Genomic DNA, 26,033 nt, shown 5'->3' with positions numbered 1-26,033 from the left:
AGAGCTACAGCGTGCAGTCTGAGGTGGAGAAAGGGGATTTGGAAAATTGCTTTTTCTACCCCTGGAGCCTTGCCTCTCCTCTGCTAACTGCCACCGCAGTTTCTTATTTTGCAAACAAACACTGATGGGATACAAATTAACTATAGACAAATTCCAGAGTTAAGGGGTAGTGAACAGAGCCCTCGGCCCCACAGACCTTGGTGCTGGGCTGGGCCGGGCTACAGCACGCCGATCACGTGAGCTGTGGGTGTCCGACAGTCCTGGGGCCTCCTTGCTGACGGTGGGTGAGATTCTCCAAGCCGCCACTTGAGGACTGGCCTAGTGCAGTGCCAGGAACCCCCTCCAGGTCTTCTACTGGTATTACTTCTATCCAAATTTTGAAGAAAAAAAATTAATGTTTTCAAAAACTCTGCCTCCATATTCAGTTTGTAGATTTGATTTCAGGCCAATGCACAGGATCCGACAGTTACAACCATCAGTGACAACTGAGAAACGCAGCCTGAGCCCACCTGCATGAGTCCTGCTCTCACGTGGGTTTGCTCTGCATCCTTAAGAAACTTGCAGGTGTGCCTCCCACAGATTCCATGCGAAGGCCAGGTGGGAGATGGCGCTCATCTGTTCCCTACCACTCAGACGACAGGTAGGTGACCGTAGGGCCTTGCCTTCAGTTTAGGATTCTTGGTATTATTCTGAAGATATCTTAAGCATACTCAGAAATGAAGGACTCAAGAAAATGTTCAGTCTTTTATTTAAAAACTATGAACAGTCACCAAAGTAAATAAAGCCATTCTAGAACAGAAACTGTCAGGCCTAGGTGTCGTAGTGCGCACCCTAAGGACACAGCAGGGACGGTGGTGGGAGGCCGCCCACGGGTGTGGACGCTCATCCAACAGGCAGTTAGAATGGTACATTTCACGCTGGGAGAGAGCTGAGGGAAGGGCAGGGCTGGAGCAGGAATGTGGTACAGTATCAAGAATGGAGAACCAGACAATTAAACCCCCGCACTCTAGGAAGATAGAAAAGGAGCGGAGAGAGTGGTCTGCACAGACCGCACTGACGGCACAGCAGAGCGCCTGTATAAAATCCCATGTATTCAAACCAATTTACAAATACAAAAAGTTTTGCGCAAGCCCAGAGCTTGCACAAGACAGACGCTTACCATGGATACATGTTAGGGAAAAACCAAAAAATACCTCCAAAGAGCTTCTTCTACAAAAATGACATGAGATATATTATTCCATACTCTTTCAGCCAGCAAAATGAGTTCTACAAGGTGTATAATACAAAACAGGAAAAACAAAACCAAATCACAGTCCCACAAACTGCCTGACTTTACAGCATGAGTACCTTGCGGGTATTTACAGGCTCTGGCGCGCAGCCGCCGGCGCACAGGCCACAGCACAGGGACCACGGGCAACGCTCCAGTGGCTGCAGCGGCACCACGGAAGGAGTTCTTCTATTCACAAGTATTTACAGAATCTATTCCGACTGGTAAATTTTTATGATAATAAATAAGTGAAAATATATTGGCTCAAGTAAGAAAACCAAGCTACTGATTTCTAAACAAAACACACAATCCATAGCTAGATACTGGTGCCCCCTCTGAGACTGGGGGTGAACTGTGCTGAAACTTTTTAATTATTCAAACCAGCTTAAATGGTTTTGTAAATATAAAAATGTGCTCCTTTTTGGATATAGATAAAAATATTTAATGCTTCTATTTCATCTGCTCGTGAAAGGTTTTACAAGATTCCATGTATGCTCCAATGTGGATGGTACTGAGTTCTGATCACACCGCTCCCTCAGGACGTCAGGTGTGCCGGGCGTCCCGCAGACGAGCTGCCTGACAATCCCCACTGCAGCTCTTTGCTCCTTTTGGACTTTTAAAAACAGAACAAAGGGATTCACTCAGAGATCAGAATACGGACTTCCTCTCAGCTCATGGCAGGAGTGAGAATAATCCATTCCATGCTCTCTGTTCCATTAAGACGTGGTGCTTTCTTACCAGTGTGTGAAATGTGTCTGACTCGGAGTCCCCGCTGGCCCAGCGGGGTTTCACTGCAGCATTTCTGAGTCTTGTTCTTGCTCTTTGCTCTGCACTGTGAAGTTGAGTTCGTAAAGGCATTTGGCAAGGGTGGAGGAAGCTTCCATGTTGCTTATAGCAAGCACGGATAGGTTGTTTTCATGTCTCTTTAGCAATCTGGAAAAAACACAGGGTCGTCAGTCCCGAGGTCACAGTGAGGACTTCACCTCCAGGACTCTGCGAGTTCAAGACCAACACCAGCCAGGCAACGTGAGCATCACTCCGAAGCAGGCTGGGGCGCCTTGCTGTCTCTGCTCCACACTCCCCTCCTGTAAGTAAGGGAAAGTGGCCTAGCCCCACTCGGTCCTCATTGGCACCCCAGGATGGAGAACAGCTGGAAGAGTGGCCGGAAGCGGGTTCAGGCTGGGCTGGTTCCTGTGTGACGTTTCTAACAGTAAACATACAGCCTGACCAAGCTTAGGGCGAAGGTGGAGCTAGGATGCCGTTTCTGAAAAAACTAATCCGTGAGAGGACCTAGGACCTTTTATGCCTGTGTTAGAATAACCAGCCTGAAGAGGAGACGAGGACTAAATTATAAATGGGAAACGCTGCAGAAAGTAGTTTGTGGAACAAAGACCCAAAGCACAGTGTGACATGCTGGCAAAGCGCAGGAAAGGACAGCTGCCACCGTGGGAGCCCCAGCTCCTGGCATCTGGAAGTGAACCATTGCGTCAAACACCGCACCCGTCCTCCATTCTTGACCAACTGGACGTCCAGTTGTACCTGGTCCTATATGTTGAGCTGAGCAGATGGTGCCAAGGAGAGAGCTGTGAGTCAATGCTATGTCATGACAGGTACACACATGGGCAGATATATGAGAGCTACACAGCCGCACGTCACCAGCCTGGGTGAAATGAGCCACATAGGGCCAAAACCCAGCATTCTGACACAGAACTGGAGCCCATCTGTATGCCCATGGGAACAGGATGTTCATACTATGCCACTGGCAGTACCAAGTCCGCCTGCCTGGTGGGGTGGGCACAGGAGGACTGCAGGTGCCCTGTCTCAGCACAGCATGTGTGCACAGCTGCTCCATCTACTCTTTCTGAATATCTTCTGATAAACTGTCTCTAACCTCCCTTACTTATGAGATTAACCTCTTAACAGCAGGATAATTGATATGTGGCATTAGAAAATCCAATTTTGGGTGCAAACTTCCAGGAAAACGCACAAGTCTGTCTCCATTTCTTCCCCACCCAGCATCACGTGAGGGAGAGCTAAGCGCTGCCCCTGCCAACACCACTGCCTCCGGGAAGCCAGCCAGGCCAGCGGGGCCCGGCTCCCCGGACCCCACAGCAGGGCCTGCACACGACCAGAGAATTCAGGGGGAAAGTGGTGAAGGATGGCTCAAGTCCTTAAGGCCCTGCACCTGTGGAGGCGGCCAGGAGAAGCTTCTGGCTCCGGGCCTCAGCCTGGCCCAGCCCTCGTTTCTGTGAACATGCGGGGAATGAGTAACTGTGGAAGACCTCTCAACTCTGCCTTTCAAACGAATAAAACCTACACAGCCAGCAGCAGCTCCCTCCCGGCAGGCCCCCAGTGGCTCCTGCTGCCTAGGACTGCTCTGCGTGCTGCTGTGTGGGGGCCAGCCTGCCAGTAACTCACTCCTGCCTGCCCCCTGCCTCGGGCCCTGGTGTGTGGGGCAGCATTGCTTGGTTTTCTTGAATGCTGACCTAGCTGTCTGCACAGAGAGGTGAAAGGGTCCCACTTTGCAGAACTCAGGCAGAAGGCAGAGCGCCTGCACTTCGACACTGTACAAGATCCAGACTGCTGAACTGTTTCAGACCAATGGATGACTTCTCACTGTGCTTGGGACACTGCAGCGTGAGAAGGAAGGCGCCTTCCCCTGCGTTCTCCCGAACCTGCGGGTGTTGTCTCAGGCGTACACGTGCACACACACACCCCACCAGTAGACCAGAGATGGCGGCCAGCCCTGGCAAACGGACACAAGGAACTGAATGACTTGTTTGTTCTTACAGTTCCTCTAATTCAAGGTCCCAGGCAGCAAACATGCCAGAAGGTACTGCATGATTTGAAGAAAAACCGAGAGAAGATAGGATGACGAACTCATTTGGTTCAGCAGCCTAGTAAACCTACACGGAGACTTCTATAAATGTGCACTATGAATGTCGAGATAGTCATGACCAAATTAGCAATTATTCCATGGAAAAACCTAGTCGTAACCGCACAAGTGAAGGGGTTATTGCATGGTGCTCCCTGCACCTGTCAGTCACACTTGGTGAACACAGCCATCAACACTTCTACACCAGAGACTAACGATGAGAACGCTTAGGCCACACCTTCACAGAGCTCACCATCGGGCAGTGACACCCGCTGGACCCCAGCTAGAGGCGGGGGAGAGGAAGACAGTAGCCGGAGTATCTCGTGCAGTGTCCAGGCACCTGCACTGGAGTCTGTTGGGGGATGGGACAGTGTACCCAATAGAACCAACAGACAGCGCGGCACAGGGAGAGTGGGGAGCTGCAGGCAGAGCTGTGGCCTGCGGACACCAGCACCAAGCTCACAGGTGGGTCAGCAAAATTGGGAGAGTCGGAAAGACCAAGTCAGCCAAGTGGCAAGCAGCCAGGAAGCCACCAGCCTCTGTGTGGTCACTACTCCTAAACAAATAACATCTCCTGAAAAAAAGAATTTTCCTCATTGACTTGTAAAGAATACTGAATAAAATGGTAACTTAAAATGGTTATCTTGATTACAAATTCTACTTTCATCGTATAAATTTCAAAGTTGACAGACTCAAATTCACTTTCTTTTATGATCAAAACCACTATTTTTATGTTTAGAAAATATAGTTTAGAGGTTATGGCAAAAAAAAATATCTAAAGCTAGGTCTGAGTAGGCGTGGCAGTCAGGAGGTTCCAGCTGGATGTATGGGATGGCTGACTGTCTCACAGGACACAGGGCACCGGTGGCCGTGGGCAACGCAAGCCACGGCAAGGCCAACTCTGCAGGGAGGAGGGAGCCAGGTAGCCCGATGAGGGGAGAGCTGGGACCCCAACTTTCCCAAGGACACTTCCAGAATCCTCAGTTTTGTCCTGCTCAAGGACATTTTGGAGTCTCGGGCAGATCTACTCTGATGTGCTCATTCAAGCCCAGCTGTCAAACCGCGCTTCCTATCACTGTGCAGGACTTAGCCTTCCTCCCGGGAAGCACATCCCTGCACTGGTGCTTCCCACCTAAGCTCTACGGCCAGTAAGAATTCATTCAGTCAAGCAAGGGGCCAGTGCACTGGTCTTATACTAGTACTGATGTGAGTGCCAGAAGCTACATTTCCCATCCAGCTCCCTTCGGCAGCACCAGGGAAAGCAGTGCAAGGCAGCCCGCACTACTGGGTTCCTGACTGGCCTGGCCCAGCACTGGCTGGCGCGGCCATTTGGCAGATGTACTAGTGGATGGAAGATCTATGTCTGCCTTTCAAGTAAACAATTTTTAGCAAAATCAGCCATGAAAATAAAGAGGTAAAACATCACCTTTTGATTATTTCAATTGCTGTGTATTTGTAGCTTTTAAGAGATCACAATGGGGCCAGTGTGATAGCTCAACAAGCTAATTCTCCACTTTGCAGTGCCAGCATCCCACATGGGTGCCAGTTCGAATCCCAGCTACTCTGCCTTCCATCCAGCTCCCATCCAATCAGCAGGGAAATCAGGTGGGCTCAAGTTCTTGGGACCCTGTGCCCACATGGCATCCAGAAGAGGCTCTTGGATTCTGGTTTTAGGTCAGCTCAGCTGTGGCCGTTGCAGCCATTTGGGGACAAATTCTTTGACTCTCCTCCTCTCTGTAAATCTGCCTTCTCAATAAACATACGTAAATCTCTCTCTCTTTTAAGAAGAGAGATGGCAATGCTTTTGCCTTGGTATGAGCTTTTGGACGCATTCACCGAAGTGATGGGGACAGCAGTTAACAGGACATACGTGGCTACGGTCAGAGTCAGAGAACATAAACTCCATGGTTACGGAGGCAGAGTACTCACCTGCGACCACACTCTGAGTGTTTACCGATATTTTTTAGGATTAAGGCAGCTGTTAGTCGGATGTGTTTAGTTATTGGTCCCTCTTTTTCATCCTTAAAGAGAAAGGAAGACATAAAGAAGAAAAGAATAAAGATCTAAGTCGCAGGCGGCTCCCACCTGATCCGAGGAGGTTAAGGCATGCTTACTGTGAAGTCACGAAAGACGAGGTTCCGGGACCCCCTCCTCAGAGCCATGAGGGCGGCGCTGGGGTGGTTCACAATGGCCTTCTGGGCTCGTGGGGCAGAGCTTGTGCCCCCTCCAGCTGGCTGCCTGGGGGTGCAGAGCAGGATGGTTAACCTGACCCTGCAGACCACCTACTGGGGGTAGCCTGCAGTTCTGGGCACAGCGAGCAAAGCGTCCCACTGCCCAGCACTGCTGCTCATGCTCAGTACGAGGAAGAGAAGTCTTAGGTCTTTTTCCGCACATGGGTTGTAAACCACAGCAGTGGACTCATTCAGGTCCAGCTTTGGAAGAATGGGGCTGGTTAGTCCAGCCAGACCCCTGTGGAGCCGAGTCCTTAATTCTGCAGGAGACATCAGCCGGCCAGAACTGCTCCCCTGTGGTGCAGCTGTTTTTTGCTGTTACTTAATAACTTCATTCTATCCTTTCTCCATAGCTCCTGAGTGCTCTCTACCAAACAGACTGGAGGGGCCATGAAGACAGCCACAAAGCTTTTCTCCCATGCCGTCTGCCAGGACATTTGGGGACATCAGAGCCACGGGGAACCCTGCAGGTCCCCCTGCGTGTGTGAAGAAGGGCACGGCATGACTGGGGCTGGGCAGCTGGACGAGAAGCTGAACCGCCTCTCCCTGGGGCTCTGTTTTGCCGGGCTTCCCAGTATTTGTTCAACAGAAGGAAACATTCTCCTTACTTGGTAGAAGATTTTTGACTTCCCATTTGTCCTGGTTCATCCTGTTTTAATCCTGCAAGCAGGGCATCCTTTGAACAGTGCTTATCCTATTTGAGAAAAGTAAAAGAATATACTTTAAGGTCTTCAATGCCACCACACCAGTTACCGACCACACAGTATGAGCGAGGGGTACCTGTAAGTGGGTGATGAAAGAAAACCTTTGCCGCTGGAAGGGCTCACAGCCTTCCCATAGACACTGGCCTGGGTACACGTCTTTCCCCCCGTGCTCAGTAGCTGCGTGGTAGAACACCTGGGAGGGCGTCTGAAACCACCTGCAAAACAGAACCGGAGGTATCTTTACAAAAATGCTTTTTTAATTTGAAAGGCAGAGCGGGGGAGATTTCCCATGTGCTAGTTCACTCCCTGGGGGCTGCAGGGCTGGGACTGTACAAGGCTCGAGCCCAAAGCCAGGAGCTTCAGGGTAGTCTCTCGGAGCACCAGCAGGCAGCTGGACGGCGGGCAGCAGCCAGGACACACGGGATCCAGACACACTGCAGGAGCGCCAGTGGACTGTTTCAGACAACCTACCTTTGACAACATGAATTGTAGTCCAGAAGCAACAAAATAGGGGGAGCTGTTCTCCAATTCATTTAGAGTATGTTTTTAAACTTTGTAAAGTTCCGAGTCATTCACCTGTATTCCATTCCTTCTGGTAACTTAAATTTAGTATCCTATCCTCTTAATTTCCTACGTTCAATAAAGGCTCTCTAAGAATCTCTTGGAAGCAAATGATATACCATTAAAAAAAACCCAAAACTACAGAGCATACTCTTGTAGTAAACTGCCTGAGCATTTAGTAGACTTCATAGCACACGTACAACTCCAGCATTTCTAAGCCAACACTTTAAACTCTACACCTTGTGACCAACTTGACTTATTCAAGTTCATACTTGCATGTCCGGTTCATGTTTGAGAACCCACATTTCTCATATCTCTAGTGTCCATGCTACCTACTGCCAGGGCTGGACAGTGCACCATCTGGGTGGGCCAGCAGCAGGTGACAGCAGGAAGAACTGAGCTCAGGAAGGTGCTGCAGGGCAGCGAGGGCACCCTGCGGATGGGGCTGTCGGTGCTGCCACACAAACATGTCTGTCCTCGCGGACGGGGCTGTCGGTGCACCACACAAACACGTCTGTCCCCATGAACGGGGCTCCGACGTGCAGCAAAAAAACATTTCCAATTCATACTCCCCTGGGAAGTGATCAGCATTTCAAATTTTAAAAATCAAAATGTAGTTAAATACTGAATTGCAAGACACTGTCGGAAAACATTACAGATTATATTGCATTTCATATGCCTGAATATATACCAAAAGCTATTCTGAAGCTAAAGTCAAAAGTACATACATGAAAAACATTTTTTCCATTAATCCATTTGAGACGGAGGAAGGGAAAGATGACACGTGGCAGTGGTTCTTTCCCCACCAGCAAGCCTTCGAGCAGGATGCCTGCATGTCAGAGCTGACTACTTACAGCCTATGTCTGTGCCCGCTTAGCCACCTGGGTTACAAGGGCTGGTAAAGTAAACTTCTGTTACACGGATGAAGCTGGCTCAAGTGACCACATGAGCACATGTGAAGGGACTCAAATCCCTGAGTTTCCTAAAGTCTGGGTTTTTGAGAACGTTCTAAATAATAGAGAATTAAAGTATGAGTAAACACAGAGTCTTCATACTGTGCTCAGCCTGGATGGGTAGAACGCGCATGCGCAGCAAGCCCCGTGCAAACACCAGGGGAGAGCCAGAGGACCGGCCTGTGACTGCCACGACCTGACGGGCAGCGTCACCGCACACCCACATACGGCATGAGTGGTGTCCGTGTGCTATGCACAGAAACAGGCGTCAGCTCCAGGCAGAAAGCAGTCTTCATCAGAGAATCAAATCTCCTGGGTGAAGCGAGTTAATTTGAGGGAAATGTCTGCATAAAGCCATTCAGTAAACCAGAGCCCTAAACAGTGTTCTTGGTGTCCTCAGCAGGGGACACAGTAGCATGAGAGGAGCAGGAGCCCCGATTCTTCCCACAGCATGGCACTGTGCCTTCTGGGCGTCCCCTGCCGTCCAGCCCACCACCCCAAGCCCATGTCATCCAGTTTTGCTCCTGAGTGTGCCCCCCAAGAAATGGCTCCAAGACCAATTTGATGCACAATTGAGCTTCCGTCTCCATGTGGGTTCTCCGGCACCCCCCCACCACACAGAAGGCACTCAGGCCTCATCTGCCACCTGACTCAGGACAGCTTTCTGCGTTACAACTGTCACCATTCTCCCATTTCCACTCCCAGTGCACATGGAGGCACGTGCTCCTCTAACTTCAAGCAACAAGAAAACTAATGCTTTTTCTTGGATCTAGCTACTTTCTTAAACATAGGAGGCTCCAACTTCTCAAAATCTGGCAAAGCAACATAAAGTGTAATGTGTAACATATATTTTGATAACTACATATGACACTTATCTCAGTCCCCAGCAATCTTCAATGACAGCAAATGAAATTTAGAATGCCAGTTTCCTACACATTCGCTAAATAATTGGGCATTTTCTATTTTCTCACTCAATTTCCCCTTCAATCGTTTTTTTTTTTTCCTTTCTTACTTCAAGCAGATCAGCAGGTAGCATTACGAGGTGCAGGTTCCCCTTTTCCAGCTTCCCAATGCAGCACTGAGGAGCAAAACCACCCGACTAAAATCACTGGTGCCCTTTATTTTTGTCATCTGCTAACACTCTTCCCATCACCAAACAGAACTTCCTAAGTACCATCACTACAGGATCATGTGAAGAAATTAAAGCAAAGTTTTTGTACCATTTCAAGTGTCGTCTTTGAAAACATGCAATAGGAGAACAGGCTTCCAGCTGACTTGGGTAACATGCCTGCTTCCCATACAGGATTCTCTGAACCCGAGGCCCGACTCCAGCTCCTGTCAGCACACATACACGTGACAGTGGGTGCTGCCTGCCAGGCACATAGATTGAGCTCCTGACCTTGGTTTCAGCCCTGCCCAGGCCTGGTCGCGACGGGCAGCTGGGCAGTGAATGACGGCATGGATTCTCTCTGCTTTGAAATGTATATAAAAGGAATAAAGAAAAGAGAGAGAGGGAGGGAGGGAAGGTAAGGAAAAGAAAACGGAAAAGCAAAGGAGGAAAGAGGGAATCCTGAATCTACTTGGAGGTCCTATGTGGTGCTCTCCCTGCAAAGACACTTCACTGATGTGTTAAGTCTACACTGTCATCACATCTTAGTATTTTGCTTCACTCCTTCAATCTCCTTTTGAACACTTACAATGTTAGCAGAGATCCATCAATTTAAACTGAGGTTTAGCTGTGGGCATCTGAGGCGAAACTGTGCTGAGAGATGAGGGGTTACTAACATGATGGAACTCGACATGGTTTATTCAGTGCATTCACTCACCGTCAGGATGTACCGGAATGACTCCCGATTCTCACACCACACTGACACCCAGTTTTTCCATAAACACTGTCCAACAAAAACTTTATGCACTGACTGCCCTTCCTAACCCACAGGCCACATGAACAGCCTGCAGACGCAGCTCCCAGTGAGGGCAGCATCTCTAAGACAGAGAGAGTAAAATAGAATCTAAAACCACAGTCATTAATTAAGAAGACTGAAATGGAATCTTTGATATCTAAGAAATGAAGGGTATTCTATTAAAACAAGTTTCTTATCCTGGAGCTCTAAAGGAAAAAAAAATTATTCTGAAGGCAAAACAAATGTTTTGACTGACAAAGGAACTTTAATCTTTACTGTCCCCAACATTTGTCTAAAGTTTTCCTTCAGGGCTGGCAGTGGGGTATACTGAGTGCCAAAAGCCACCACCTATCCTCTGTGGGTGCTGTCTTGTGTCCTGGCTGTTTCATTTCCAACCCAACTCATTCTACCGGGCCTGGGAAACCAGTGGAAAATGACCCAAGTGCTTGGGCTCTGCTCCTACAGAGGAGATTCAGGAGACGTTCCTGGCTCCTAGATTCTGCCTAGCCCTGCTCCAGTTACCCGCTATGGCCTCTGGGGAGCGAACCAATTGATGGAAGATCTCTCATCTAATTTTGCCTTTCAGATAAAATACATTTTTTAAAATGACATTTTCCTTCAGGAGTAAGAAAGCTTTGGTGAAAAAGTCCAGTTTTTGGGGTGGGCATTTGGTCCTGAGTCACCCATCTGGGTGTTGGGCTGACCCCAGGTCTGCTCGCAGCTTCGATTCTAGCCAGTCCAGCTGTGCTGAGACCTGCAGAAAGAACCAGGCAATGGCGGAACACCGCCTCTATCTCTCCAACAAGGCAGGAAGGGGAAAGGAATGAAGGAAAGAGAAAGCAGTATAGAGCCCAGACCCAAATAACCATTACATAAACACGTTCTTCCCACCATGTACATAAATGTCGTAGCTTAATACTACTGGATTTAAAAAAAATTTTTTTTTCTTAAAATGTTTTTGCTAAAAGCTAGCAGCTTGAAAAGGAAATTTGACAAAATTATAGATGACAAACTTAAAAGAGCATTCCAAAACAAAGCAAACTTTTGTATATGAAATAAAAGAGTCATTTACTTTTTACAAGACTGCCACAGACACATGAAGCTCTGTCCAGGCTTTCCTACGGCGTCTCCGCGCTGCCCGGATGCGCCGGATGGAGGCGGCTGACAACTGCCAGGCTGGCCCTGAGCGGGAACAGCTGCTGAAGGAGGCATGGGAGTGCTCTGGGGAGAAGCAGAAACACAGCGTTTGTGGCACAACATTGGAAAACATTCATTTTCACAACACAGTCTTACAGGTTTGATTACATCCACAAACATTTCTAACATTAAAACTTACACTTTGCAGCTTTAACGATTATCTTTAAAAATACGAGACACACTTTTTTTTACAAAACATGTAAGAATTTCAACCCTTGTATTTAGTATGAAACCGCTGTGGTTACCACGCTCCATGCACAGCGGCCCTCAGCACCCACGGACCCCACAGTAGTCCCAGGACCCTTCTTCCCACTGCTCTATAGAAACCGCAGTCTGAGTCTTACTAGAAAATGGGGCAGCAGTACATGCTGCACATCTGTACACCTGACCACCTTTAGGTGACATGCACTACCTACCTAAACGGCACCTACACATTGTGTAGAGAAAGACAAGAAATGTGCGCGTGTTCAGAACACAAGTGCAAGCTCCGCAGGCAGTTACGATCACGGCTTGGCTAACCCCACAGCTGGGGGGCAGCTGTTACTAGTTATTATTAAAATTAAAATTATGGGTACGAACAGACTTAAATGAGAAACATATCCATTTAAGTTGCCTGTGAGTGTTCTTGCCAATAAAGGTCAACTCTAAATGACTACTGCTTTGTAAAACTTAATTTTAGATTTTATAAGGAATATGAAAAACAAAAAAGCAGCAGGCTATATTTAATTATGCAACCGTGTAAGTAAAACATTGCAAATATCGGGCCCGGCGGCGTGGCCTAGCGGCTAAAGTCCTCACCTTGAAAGCCCCGGGATCCCATGTGGGCGCCGGTTCTAATCCCGGCAGGTCCGCTTCCCCATCCAGCTCCCTGCTTGTGGCCTGGGAAAGCAGTCGAGGACGGCCCAATGCATTGGGACCCTGCACCCGCGTGGGAGACCTGGAAGAGGTTCCTGGTTCCCGGCTTCGGATCGGCGCGTACTGGCCCGTTGTGGCTCACTTGGGGAGTGAATCATCGGACGGAAGATCTTCCTCTCTGTCTCTCCTCCTCTCTGTATATCTGACTTTGTAATCAAATAAATAAATCTTTAAAAAAAAACCAAAAAAACATTGCAAATATCAACTAATTTGCAGTAAGCTGTTTAAATGTACAGCTCTAGTCTTTGAGGTTGCTCCACGATAGCTGTTGACAGACAATACTACCGAAAGGATTTTATTTGCAGGCATAAAGTCTTTGAAATATATGCTAAATTATTATTCTATATCTCTTCCTCCTGGAAAATTAATAATGTAGCTAATATTACAGTAAGACAATTTCTTGAAATACTACAAAGTCAAAAAATGTATTTTTTAAAAAACACATTCTTTTTAAGATACTGTTTTCAGAGTTTGGGAAGATATGAAATATACTTTTCTCTTTATGCAGTAACAGTAAGTGGGTGAATTACTTAAAACTCCACACTGACATTCTGCAATGACAGAACAAAGACAGAAAGGCTGCTGTAACATGCAAGGCTTTTTGCACAAATGAAAAGACAATAAAATGTTAAAACACAGAGTTCGTATCAGAATTGGGAAGCCACAAGAACTCATTTCTGAAATCTCGAGTGAAAACCCACTGTGGGACATGAACATGAACTTGAAGTTGTGTGTGTACTAGGCTCCACCCAGGCAGGCAGGGAGTCTTGCAGCTTCACACACCAGGACCAACTTCCCCACAAACTTTGGCAACCTACCTCAGCATTCTCATCTGCAAAGTTTAAGTCATAAAATCTAGACCAGAGAAACTACACAATTTTCAGTAAACTTCCATTGTTGCTATTATTATGGGAGCGGTGTCTAGTACAGAAAATCGATGTTGAAGGAGAGACAGCGAGTTTACAACGTGGGCCAGGTACTGACTCACCCCGGGTGGGTATCAGGAGAGGGTTTCTAAAATCTAAGACGGGAAAACAGGAAAGTCAAACAGAAAAGAAAGGAAAATAAAGTGAGAATAACTGTAACTATCAACACATTGGTCAAATTACTCCTTTACAGGAAAATTTATTATTATTATACATCTAGGATTTTCTAGGAACTGGTAGTAACCAGGAGGACTGATTCTGGCCAAACACAAATTATAAAGTGTAAGAACTAACAGAAAATCCCAGAATTACAAATTAATTGTGCCAAACTTAAATAATCTTCTGATTTCCGGGACAGGTGTGGTGGCCTAGCGGCTAAAGTCCTCGCCTTGAAAGCCCCGGGATCCCATATGGGCGCCGGTTCTAATCCCAGCAGCTCCACTTCCCATCCAGCTCCCTGCTTGTGGCCTGGGAAAGCAGTGGAGAATGACCTAAAGCCTTGGGACCCTGCACCTGCGTGGGAGACCTGGAAGAGGTTCCAGGCTCCTGGCTTCGGATCGGGACAGCACCAGCTGTTGTGCTCACTTGGGGAGTGAATCATCGGACCGAAGATCTTCCTCTCTGTCTCTCCTCCTCTCTGTATATCTGACTTTGTAATAAAAATAAATAAATCTTGAAAAAAAAAAAACAATCTTCTGATCACCAACACTAGTACCATAGAAGTGTTTCATTCATTACTGTCATATATTTGTAAAGTAACCTTAGTTTTATTTATAAGTGCTTGCAAACTTATGCAAAGAAAACAACAGGGAATCTAAGTAGGACCTAAGGACAACCAAAATTTCTACCAGCAGCTAAATTAAAACAGAGGAAAAAAGACACATTCACCAACTCCAAAACCTAGAAAACATTTGGACTCTAATTCAAAGAAGCTGTCCAAGAATGTTTTTAGAGACAGAGGACAACAAAAGTGGCCATCAGGTGATACTGAGAAAACACTTCTGGGGGTGACACACGGGCAGCTGTGGAGCCCCCTCTGGCAGTGACGGCATCCGACACGGGCACTGGTCCAGTCCTGGCTCCCACTACGGGCAGCAGTGGCGGATGGCCTGAATCCTTGGGCCTCTGTACCCCCGGGGAGACTGAGAAAAACCTCGTGGCTCCTGAATCTGGACCGGGCTGACTGCAGCTGTTGGGGCCAATTGTGGAATCAACGAGCAGATGGAATGTCTCCCTCTCCCTCTACCCCCCACCCCTGCTTTCCCTCTAAGTCTTTCCAATAAACAAATGCGTGTATATGTATATATATACACACACACACACAAATTATATATAATCAAATATTTATAATTAGATATTATATATTAAATAATTATGTATATATAAAAATAAAACTTTCAGGTGTAGTCTCATACTGTGATCTTATATATCTGTCAAAAATTCCTTAAGAGTCCAAGGATATATACCGATGCATACAAACAAAAGAATATTTTGGAGTTGTTTTAATAAAGTACTATAAGGTAAAACTGACAGTGACAGGAAACAAAAACAGAATGTTGATGATCACTGATGGTGAGATCTGAAACGCAGAGATGGACACACGGCCAAATGGCCTGATCTTTACACTGTGTACTTGCTAAAGCACCAACTGAATGATCCTAAAAACTAAGCCTGCCATATGCGAATGTAATATCATTTCTTTCAGGGAAAAAAAGCCTACTTTCCGCTAACAGCTTTACCGTGAATTGCCACGTCATTAACCGTAACGTGGAAATGTAGCAGGCATGTTTTCTGGAATGAACAGTTCTTGATGAGTCTTCTGTATCCCTGCTACAATCCACTGAGGAACAGACAACAATATTTTTTTAAAAAGTGTAGAAGACACAGCAACCTCAGTGGGTGATCAGAAATGTAAAATTACATAAAGGATACAAAATAATCTGTTATTTATTTTTGCTAAAAATAAGGGTTCTTTTTGTTAAAATAGGAGAATTATAATTTTGTCTCCCTTTATCATCTTTTTCAAGAGCATGTTAGAGCTAAACATCTGGGACAGTAACTTGCTGACAGTTCAGGCTGGCTTCTCAGTCCTTCATTTGTATACTTTCAACCTCAAAACCTCTGAATAAGAACAACATTCCAATCACTTCTAGAAGAGCTTTAAGGTAATAATCTATTTCACTCGAAATAATGGAAAAATCTGTTCAATTCGGCTACATGTTTGAACAGGCCATTTACAGAACGGCATTTCCTGAGGTCAACAGGACACCGAGTACTGAAGCCAAAGACCCAGTGGGAAAACGTGCCAGAGGCCAGCAGGAGGGGAGCGTCTGTGGGGTGACCATGCCGGACCGACTCTGAGTGTGATCGCAAGGAGGCACACATCTAGAGGTCAGAATTAAGACAGTGATAGAAATAACTGGAAAGCAAAGATTTTTTTTTGAGCGTGAGCCTGTCACTTCAACTCTTAAGAAACGAGTTCTGCCCAAGATAATTCCTAAAGCAGCTTCAGCTTCAAGTTAAACGACCAGCCGAGCATCCTTAATCCAAAATCCAATCTGAAAACCACTCAGTAGTGCAAAATTACACACCATGAAACTATGATTCATGCAGAAAAAGTACTAAAGCTATTTTATAGGATTGCATTTAAAAGCCTATTATTTAATAGTACTAGTATTCCATAATGCATCAACTGAAATAATCAATGTTAGATTTAAAAATATGCCTCCAAAACTTTAGAGAGCTCACTTAGAACAGTGGAGAACTTAATGGGTTAAAGGCATGAGTTCTGATCTCAGCCCTCAAATCAGCCGGCAGTCTCAGGTGAGTTAGCTCCTTGAGACTCCATTTCTAAAAATGGTGATACCAAACCTAACCAGAAGAGAGCTGCGGTGAGAATTAAATGAGACAGCTCTTCAGTGTGAAGCCCCAGCTCAGGCCCACAGGTTGAAGCCAACACTGCCACGTACACTTTGCTACTGAGGTTTCATTCTTGATTATATCCACGTTGGCACACTGGTCGAGTTTCCCCCTGATGTGGCTTGGCCTGTCAGGATCACAGCAAGCTGGTGGTCTATTAGTGTACTGAGGGACTCTAAGAGGAAGAACTGTCACGTACAGAATTAAGGTGAACTAAGAAACCATTAAATATAAGCAAAATACAAAAAACAAGGTTTCAACTGTTTAATAGATACACACCATTTAACTATGGAAAAATAAATTGTATTTAAGTAGAAAACCCAACTTGGGGAAATTTGAGTAAAAATGATTTAGTATCTTCTACCGATAGCTCACTTACTAATTATTACTACATATGCAGCATCCACTAAAGAACGCACGGAACTTACTCAGTTACTCTGAGAAAGATACAGGAAACGCAACACATAAATTAAAATCCCATGGGGCCTCCAAGTCCAACCACACCCAGGCACAGGACGAAATACGGGCAGCAGGGCAAGAGACTTCTCTTCCTGCCCCTGTTCTCCACGTCCGTGCTGCCCCTGCTGAAGCTGCAACTGCCCCACTCCCCACACCCCCCAAGGGTGCTAGCAGGCAGGGTCTGAATCGGTAGCAACCGAGGAGGACAGAGCAGGAAAATGTGACCATGGACCTCGGGAGGAGCAAGTTTCGTTGGGAAAGCAGATAACAGGCTTAAAATCCTCACGCGCTAACTGAACCTTCTCCAGCAGCTTCGGTTCTAAAAGGTCACGTATTTACACAGGTTGCAGGCATTAAAGAGGGAGTAGCAGAAACAACGCCAGAGCAAGAGCTGAACAATTACAGAAGAATATCCCAACACCTGGAAACAAACTGAATCGACAAGTAATAACTTTTTGAGAAGGAAGGAAATGAATTCAATACATAAATACAACAAGAACATGTCTGTGAAGTTCCGATGAATTCATCTTTTTCACAAGGGTACTATTAAAAGGGACAAAAAAACACCTCTGTGTCCAGCTCAGACACAGAGACATGCACCCGGCACACTGCCGGGGGTGCATTCGGGCGCCCTGCAGGAAGCTCAAAAAGGAGACCAAGACAGATGTTCTAAATTCTCCAAAATATGGTAGATGTTTGCTATTTAAAATTTCTAATTTGGATCTACAACAAAACGGGAAAGATCCAACATGCTATATACAGTTAACAGTTGGAAATAGTTTGTGATGACAATGAAGGCTGATGCAGGCAGAGATAACAGTCGTGCCTCCCAGTTCCCAAGAACTACGGGGGAAGCCCGACACGAGGATGGAACGACTTACCTGTGGGACCACATTCTGTACATGTGTCGGGGGATGCTGCTGCTTCTGCTGAGCAGCACTTTCTATCGCTGCCTTAGCTACAGTGCTTGGATCTGCTCCTGCCGGCACAGCAACCATCGTGGCACTGCAGCCAGCGTTGTTGGGGTCGCTGATTGTAACAATTCGAACTCCGACCTTACTTGGAATTCCTGCGACTGTCTCCCTGTCACTGTCTTCTGCTGGCCGCTTGGCAGTTTTGCACTCTGCTGTGCCATTTGCAGAGCGAATGTCAGCTGACAGGGCAGAATGGGACACTCGCGGTCCTGAGTGGGGAACTGTTACGATCTGATGCCCCTGTATAACAGAGGTTGTAGAATGCGGTGAGACAACTACACTTGGGCGTTGCTGAGGCACATCTGAATTCAAACTTGAAGCTAGAGGTCCATTGGGCAAATCAGTACTACCAGATTGCTGTGTTGCCACATTCAAAGACTCCTGCAAACTGCTCGCAGATGGCGACCCCCCCAAAGTTAACACAGGTCCATTGGAAATCCTTTCCAGCTGGTCACCTTTGGCGCTGTCACGCTGAGTGCCATCTGAAGCCCCTTGTGGTTCCACTGGAGAAATCTCACCATTCCCTACATGATTGGAAGTTTTGTGATTTGGAATGTTTTTGCTTAAATGAGAACCATCCCCTTTATCAAAATCACAGATTCCATTAACCATGGGTTTTTTCAAATCACTTTTGACATCCTGTATGTCCATCTGCTCTGAGTTCTGTTTTCCAGAGGCTCCATTCTCACCTAAATCGATCAATGGCCCATTGCTTACCAGGGAGCCCTGATGAGTCTCACCCTGAGTTTTCCCTGAGTTTGAAGGAGGTAGACTTGAGTCACTGTACTTCTTCCCGTTCAACAGACTTCCCACTGGCATTTCACTCTCCTGTGTATCCCCATTGCTGGTGTGGGTGCTTCCTCGCCGGCAGGATGGGTTTTCCATGATTTCAATTTTACGTTCATGAACATGTAAACCTGTTGCTTCCTTGGCTTCCTCCTCCTTCTGGCAAATGATCTTGTCGCCTCTGAATGGGGGAGCAGCAGGAGCACATGAGGGTTGTCCCGCAGGCGCTGCCTGTGCGGCTGGGAGCGTCTGCATCTGAAGCCCGACTCCTGCCTGCGGACCACTCACGGCAAGTCCTGCTGGAGCCATGAGCTGAGATGCGTTTCCCTGACTCACAGTTGCAGTAGCAAAACTTGTATTTGGCACAACTGTAATGGTTACCTGGTTGCCAGATGTCCCTTGGAAAATGGTCGCTGGGCTGTTGGAGATCAGTGGGCCTGGCAATATTTGTAAGTTCGAGATGGGCACAGTTTGCACTCCCCCTGTGGGTGGCATTGCACTTTGGACCAGCTGCACATTCTGCTGCCCAACCAACAGTTGCTGAGCTGGAGTCTGCCCCTGCACTCCAAAGCCTGCTGCTTGGTTGTTGGCCACCTGGTAGACCACCTGAGGGCTGGGAGCTCTTGCATTGTTGGGGGGAGGAATCTGTGGGGCCGGGAGAATAAGCTTACCACCTGGAGTCGAAGGGCCCCGCTTTGGAAGCAGCAGCTGTTTTATCAGACTCGACTCCCCAGAAGCAGGCTGCCCAACTCCAGCATTTGCTTGCTGAGGCTGAACCTGCACCTGTACTTGCTGTGGCTGCTGAACTTGGACCTGCTGTGCTGCAGGCGAGTGTTGCTGCTGCTGCTGCCTTTTTACAGACAGCATTTGACTGACAGTAGGGGGTGGTCCCTGTGGCTGAGGGGCGGAGGATGACGGGGCAGTAGGGACTTGGGTATTAGTAGCTGGGACAGGTGATGGTGAAGAAGATGGAGTTACGTTCGGTTGTCCGGTAAGCTGAACTGTCTGACCAGCCGGAAGAGCTGCGGGATTAGCCAGAACAATCTGGTGAATGGCCGGTGCATACGTTTGACCTTGTTGAGCTGGCTGGCTTACAATCACCACACTTTGTTGGGCTGGTTGCTGTGGTTGTTGAATAGGCTGCTGTACCACTGTTGATGAAACTTGCTGAGAAGGGAGAGGTTTTGGTGCAATGTTCTGAAACCCTACCCTCGAGGGCTGTGGACTTGGGACACCAGCAATAGTAACCATTTGTCCCGTAGCTACCTGAAAATTCTGCACTGAAGTTGCTGAGACAATATTGGATGCGGAAGTTGTTACATACTGTGGGGGTGCTATGATAACAGTGTCTTGTGGCTGACTACCAACTGATGTCTGCTGGGATGAAGTTTGCACAGGTTGGGGTGAGGTGGTGAGCAACTGCTGACCCTGTGAAACTGCAGAAGCACATGCTGGTATATTCTGTACTCTGCCAAATATGTGACTCTGTGGGAGCGCTTGCTGGATGACCGTAACGGGGGTGCCTGAAGCTATCTGTCCTGGTGCCACGGTGTGCAATGGAGACGGCTGTGGGATTACAGATGGGTGGTGAAGCAACGTCTGGGAATTCACAACTGGAACAGGCGGGGGCCCTGCACTGTGATTCTGTACCACCGAACTCTGGGCAAGGTGTGTAGGAACTGCTGTCTGGGGCACGGAGTTCTGGATCACGGCAGCCTTAACAACTTCACAAGGAACTGGAACTTTATTCTGAAGGACAGTCACTGGAGTATTTTGCTGCTGGTGGGTGTGAACTGAAGAATTTGGTGGAATTCTTGAAACAGTCTGTGCCACAGTATGAACACCTTGTACAGGAAAAGACATTGGTGTTGCAGTCAAATTTGAAGACTGATTGGTAACAGGAGTCCTCTGGTAATGGTTTCCTACAGTTTGTGATCCATGAGGGATTCCTAAAAATAAGGGGAGAAAAGCCAAAATTTCAAATGAAATGGAATGAAAGTCTGCAATTAAGGACTTATTTTACTTAGTGTAAGAGAAAGAGTTTTACAAAATTAATATGCAAGAACTTTAAATCCTATGACAGAATAAATCGAGTAGAATAAGGACAAGTGTAGAGGTTAAATGTCCATACCTGCAGGTGTAGGAGCTGTGGACCCATCAGGGAGAGAATCAACACGGACCACAGGAGTAGACACGGGCTGCTGCTGGTAGTACATCTGAATGGGGAGTGGGATGGCCCTCCGGCGGACGCCCACCACGTGAATGTGGGCCTGTCCGCTGCTGCTGGGGTCCTCGACTCTCTTCACGCTGTGATTCGGGAAGACCGTTCTGCAAGGCACAGACGTGCACAGTCAGGGCGGGCAACAAGCTCACCAGCTAGAGCCCTCTGACTTCTGCCAGGCAGATGGTGCAGAAGCAGGAAGCAAGGTAATACAACACAACACTAATCCTCTGGTTTTATAAACCATTACCTGGTAACAGTGTTTTGGGGTTTAAACAGTCCTGCCTCATCTCTAATTAAAAAATACATTTATTTCATGAACTCTGAAATCAACAGCTCCTGCAGAGGAAAACCAAAAGTTCTACGGAGAACTGATTATGGGTTATCATTCAAGATCAAAACAGTTCAAATTTATATTGTTCATGTAGGAAAGTAGAAAGGAAAATAAGCAAACTTAAATTTCTTTCTTTAATAAGCTTCCTAACATTCCATTGCAAATATCTGATGTGATTTCAAAAAGCATCTTCTGTTTAAATCGCCACGGAATGCAACCAGCCATATGAAATTTCAAGCAGCAAAAATGCTAATGCTAGATAAATATTTTGTATTTCTCTAGAAAGCAAGAGATGTAATACATGATGTAACAGAAATATTTAAAAACTATGCGTCCTACCTAAGACATTTATAAAATCCAGTTGATGTTAAGATTCCGCCACGAGCTAATTTACTGCAAGTTGAGAGGTACTCAGAATACATTTCTGCCCGAGAAACAGAACAATCTAGATTTACTTCGAAATGAGCATTTAGCCTAAAAGGAGAAGAATAAAGCCATTACATGATATACTACGGGAAAGCGCACACTTAAACACAGTAAAACCACCTGAAGACAATGAGTTAGCAATCAGTAATTCTTACAGTAACTAGATTTCACTGCCTTATTTGTTAGCAAACTATATGCTAACTTTCAAACAGATTCCATCAAGAGATTTAACTATTTAACCATACCTCTTTTCATACTAAAGATCTCACTAATAACAAACATAAAAACTATATTCACCTCCCAGCATAGTAGGCTTGGTCTATTGTTCATAAGTACTGCATAAAAAGTCATTTCATTTAGTGAATATTTGTGTTTTAAATCTTACAATCATCATAATGGAAAAGCAGCTTCTAAATATGAGCTACCTGCACTGGTCCTAAGAATATCAGTGAAAAACCGAGCTAAGGTTAAGCTTTCCTCAGCTCTTAGATCAAAGCCCTTTAGAAACTTTCACCCTAGCTTCAAACTACTCCCCTGAAAGAATCACACTTCCCATGCTGCACACATGACCATTCCTCTATTTCAAAACATTTCTATTTGTTACAGCTTTACAATGTCAAACTTAAGTCTTTCCTTCTTTTCTTAAAGCACTGTGGTCTCCTCTCTCTATATATATATGTAAAATAAAACAAGAAAATTATTGATTCAATTATTTTAATTTTGTTGGGGGGGGGGTTGAAGAAAAAGAAGTGGGAGAAAGCAGAAAAGCAGAAAGAATTCTCTTCCGTCCACAGGTTCATTCTCCAGATGTCTGCAGCAGCTGGACCGGAGCACACAGAAGCCAGGAACCCAAGCACTGCCCCCAGGACCAGCACTAGCAGGAGCTGGACAGAAGGCCATAGAGCCAGCCATACACGTCACTGACCACTGAAGACAAATGCCCACCCCTGTCTTTCCTGAAGGAGCTTTCATTTTGAGGATAGGAATGAGGACCGAATTACTCTTGAGTAAGTTTTTCCAGAACTCACTATATGTATGTAACAGGCCATACAACTGTTTCTTATTAACTGAATCAAGTAATTGTGATGAAATTATTACAAAATGATGCTCTCCCCCCTCTTCAGTAACTGGCAGAAATGTGCAAATGGGATCTGTGAGACCAAGCCTATGTGACACACACACCTTACACTGGTTTGACATATATGCTTTCCAATTTTCAGAGTGCTTTTGCTGAGATTTCAAACGTAGTTTCAATGCAGAATATACACATTTTCAAAATATTACACGTTACATGTAAGAAAACAATGTATATGATGCAAAGGAAAACAATTAGTTGAATACTTACAACCATAAACCTAATTAAGGTAGAAAAGTCTACGGATAAAGAAAGCTGGAAAGTACACAGCAACAGTGACAGGGGAAAGGGGTGGGTGGGCAGCGACCTCAGAGGATGGGAGAGAGGGACCAGGAAAGGGGTGGGTGGGCAGCGACCTCAGAGGATGGGAGAGAGGGACCAGGAAAGGGGTGGTACAGGGCAACCCATCACTGCAAAGTGACGCTCCACTTCAGCCTATTAATTTCTTCTAAAAGAAGTGAGGGGAAAAAGGAACAGGAATGTAAGGCCGACCTAACTAACACTGCTGAAGCAAACCAAATCAAACCGATTCTGCACTTGTTCTTCAGAAAGCGGCTACAACGCAAGCACTGCATCTTCCCACCAGAACACAACTGTCAAGTTACTTAGTGCAATACAGACACAACATTCCATTACCTGGTTAATTTCCTTTTACTACTCACAAAAAAGGAAAAAGTCAACTATAAACAAAAAAAACCCTGGGCTTTATTTTCTTAAAAGTCAGTATAATTCAATTTTAACAAAACATTCATTTTGGAAAAAAAATATTTTGTTATCTGAAACTTTTTTAAACAGAGAAAAAATAATTTTATTATAGGAAGAAATTAAATGCTTTAATTTAATGATATTCTCACATGCTATCTTAATTATGATGAATATTTTTAAAATCACTCTAAACTATAGGTGATGGATTTTACATTAGCCATTTTAGGTATAGAAGATGTTCTATTCCAACTACAAAGAGATACAGAATAACAAAACTCTCCGCATGACCTCCCTGGGACAAAGCCGCCACAGAAATGCAGTACTTACCACTGGCAAGCAAACTTGTCGCTGTCTATTTCCACTATGCCCGGGGGTGGAGCGACATGCTGCGTTGCAGCTGCTCTGGAAGCTGAAGTGGAAAGGCAAATTAGCTACGTGGCTGACAGCCCCTCACGCAGGCCTAGTAATACTCACAAATGCCTATTGCTGGGGAAGATGCGTAAATACAGGAAAATACACAAGGTTGAAAAAGAAGTAATACATAGGAAACACAGGCTAACCCAAGCACTGTGTCAGATGCTGCACCTTTTTTTGTACAAGTCAGAATTGTTTAAACAATAAAATGATGATTCATTTAATACCAACATTATTTTCCCTGCAAGATAAGTTATAATAATGTCTTGTTCCTATCCTTCACATACATGTTTCCCAGGACCAAAAACAAAACAAGTCTCTCAAGACCCAGCAACAAACACTCCTAAAGATGAGCTCCAGATTCCAGCCAACAAGAGCAGTCAGCTGGAGGGAAGGCCGTGTGGGGTGAGGAGCAGCAGCTCGAGCCCGGGCCCTCCTCTGGCAGGGCCTGGGAAGGTGCTGGAAGATGACCCACGCACCTGGGCTCCGGGCAGCTCTGTGGGAGATCAGGACCTAGTCCCTGGGTCTCGGGCTTTCCCTGTCTCAGTCCCTGCCTTTCCAACAAGCAAGTCTTCCAAAAAGAGAAATGAGTTCAACATTTTCTGGATAATTCTAAATAACTGCAAACAATTATCTATTTGTTGGCATGAGCAATATTTTGCAAATTACATAAATACGTAGAGAGAACAGGTAAAATTGATGTTAATCTCAGTTTCATTCTAGTGATGAGGTACAGTCAGAGACAATCTGACCAACAGCTTCCAAACAATCTGGGTTGGGAGAAATTTCATCTATTCCATTAATAAATGCATTTCAAATTTTTACTTTTTGCTTAAAAATTATTAAAAACTTCCACCAGAGTGTTTTTTTAAAAAAATGGAATTTATGATCAAAACTTTAGCAAAAAACAAAATTTTTAAAGACTTAATGTATAGACTAAGGAATTAATTGAAAAAATTAAAACATTATCTACTTCACACTTGGAAAATATTGATATAATGATGAATAAAAGACTCTCTCACAAATTATTTATGTTACAGTAAAAATGTGTGAGGATCCTGGGATATAAACTCAAGAGAGAAGAGAGATGCAGAATTTGTGTTTAAAATGAACGATTAGGGCTCGGCAACGTGGCCTAGTGGCTAAGGTCCTCGCCTTGATCCCATATGGCCGCTGGTTCTAATCCCAGCAGCTCCACTTCCTCTCTATCTCTCCTCCTCTCAGTATATCTGACTTTGTAATTAAAAATAAAATAAATCTAAAAAAAAAAAAAAAGACCTCTTTCTTTAAAAAAAAAAAATAAAATGAATGACTGTACCAAGACTTCACTGCATACAAAAAGCACAATTATTTTAAGAAGCGAACTACTGCACATCAAGGGAAGATCTCCTTTCCAATTATTTCAACTATCAAGAGGAGGGTTAGCGATCCACCTACAACAGTGTTAACACTTCCCTGTGCCACAGGAATGAGGGGACAGTGAGGGGACAAGGAAACAGAGGCTACTGGCAACCACTCCCTAGAGGGCAGCACGGAACCAGCAGGGTCACCAGTGACACTACCCTAACTCCTCACTCCATGGCCGTTCCAATGCCCGAAGCAGCCTATTTGCTGGCTTGTCAGGAGACATCACACAGATGAAGAAGCCACAAGTCTCAATGCTCTAAATGAAACCAAATCTTAGACTGGCAGATAATCTCACTGTGTTTGAGATTAGAAGTACTGTTCAGGTGAAAGGCCATTGCAAGGCAAGAGCAGCAGCCTTCTTCCCAAGCAGCCTCTGATACTCTTCAAATCAGCAGATTCACCGACAACTTACTGCATGTTCTAACTCTGTTAACAGTTCCTCCACCGCCCTCTGGGAACTTTTTTGAGGAAAAAAGCCCACTACCTACTTGGCTGGCATCTGTTTCATACGATCTGTTTCATATCTTTGCAAAGGTGGAGAAACAGCTATTATTCTGACTAAATATTCACCAATATCCATTCACTTTTATCTGCAGGTGAAAGCTGACTGAGTAGGCTGTCAATTAAATTTATCTAGCTTTGCCTATTATCATGTATCCAGGTCTGTAAGTAAGTTACATACACATACACTATTATTCCACCCACTCTTTGAGGACGACA

General features: G+C 45.7%; 1 protein-coding gene across 2 annotated transcripts in view; it reads right to left on the bottom strand.

Annotated features, from left to right (window-relative positions):
• Nucleotides 1-1,881: 1,881 nt before the first annotated feature.
• ARID2 (AT-rich interaction domain 2) overlaps nt 1,882-26,033 on the bottom strand; it is a 96,159-nt gene continuing 72,007 nt past the window's right edge. For both annotated transcript variants that reach the window (XM_058655888.1, XM_058655889.1), the window contains exons 12-21: nt 23,820-23,901; nt 21,566-21,700; nt 20,803-20,999; nt 17,793-20,620; nt 11,568-11,716; nt 7,154-7,292; nt 6,982-7,067; nt 6,257-6,380; nt 6,072-6,163; nt 1,882-2,200 (exon numbers count right to left, since the gene is read on the bottom strand). In XM_058655888.1, the coding sequence (XP_058511871.1) occupies nt 2,056-2,200; nt 6,072-6,163; nt 6,257-6,380; nt 6,982-7,067; nt 7,154-7,292; nt 11,568-11,716; nt 17,793-20,620; nt 20,803-20,999; nt 21,566-21,700; nt 23,820-23,901 (3,977 nt within the window). In that variant the 3' untranslated portion in view covers nt 1,882-2,055. The remainder of the gene's footprint in view (nt 2,201-6,071; nt 6,164-6,256; nt 6,381-6,981; nt 7,068-7,153; nt 7,293-11,567; nt 11,717-17,792; nt 20,621-20,802; nt 21,000-21,565; nt 21,701-23,819; nt 23,902-26,033) is intronic.

This window comes from Ochotona princeps, chromosome 27, assembly GCF_030435755.1.
Source record: "Ochotona princeps isolate mOchPri1 chromosome 27, mOchPri1.hap1, whole genome shotgun sequence".
In the NCBI taxonomy this organism is placed as follows: domain Eukaryota; kingdom Metazoa; phylum Chordata; class Mammalia; order Lagomorpha; family Ochotonidae; genus Ochotona; species Ochotona princeps.
The sequence above is the reverse complement of the archived record's forward strand: the minus strand, read 5'-3'. Positions and strand labels throughout refer to the sequence as shown.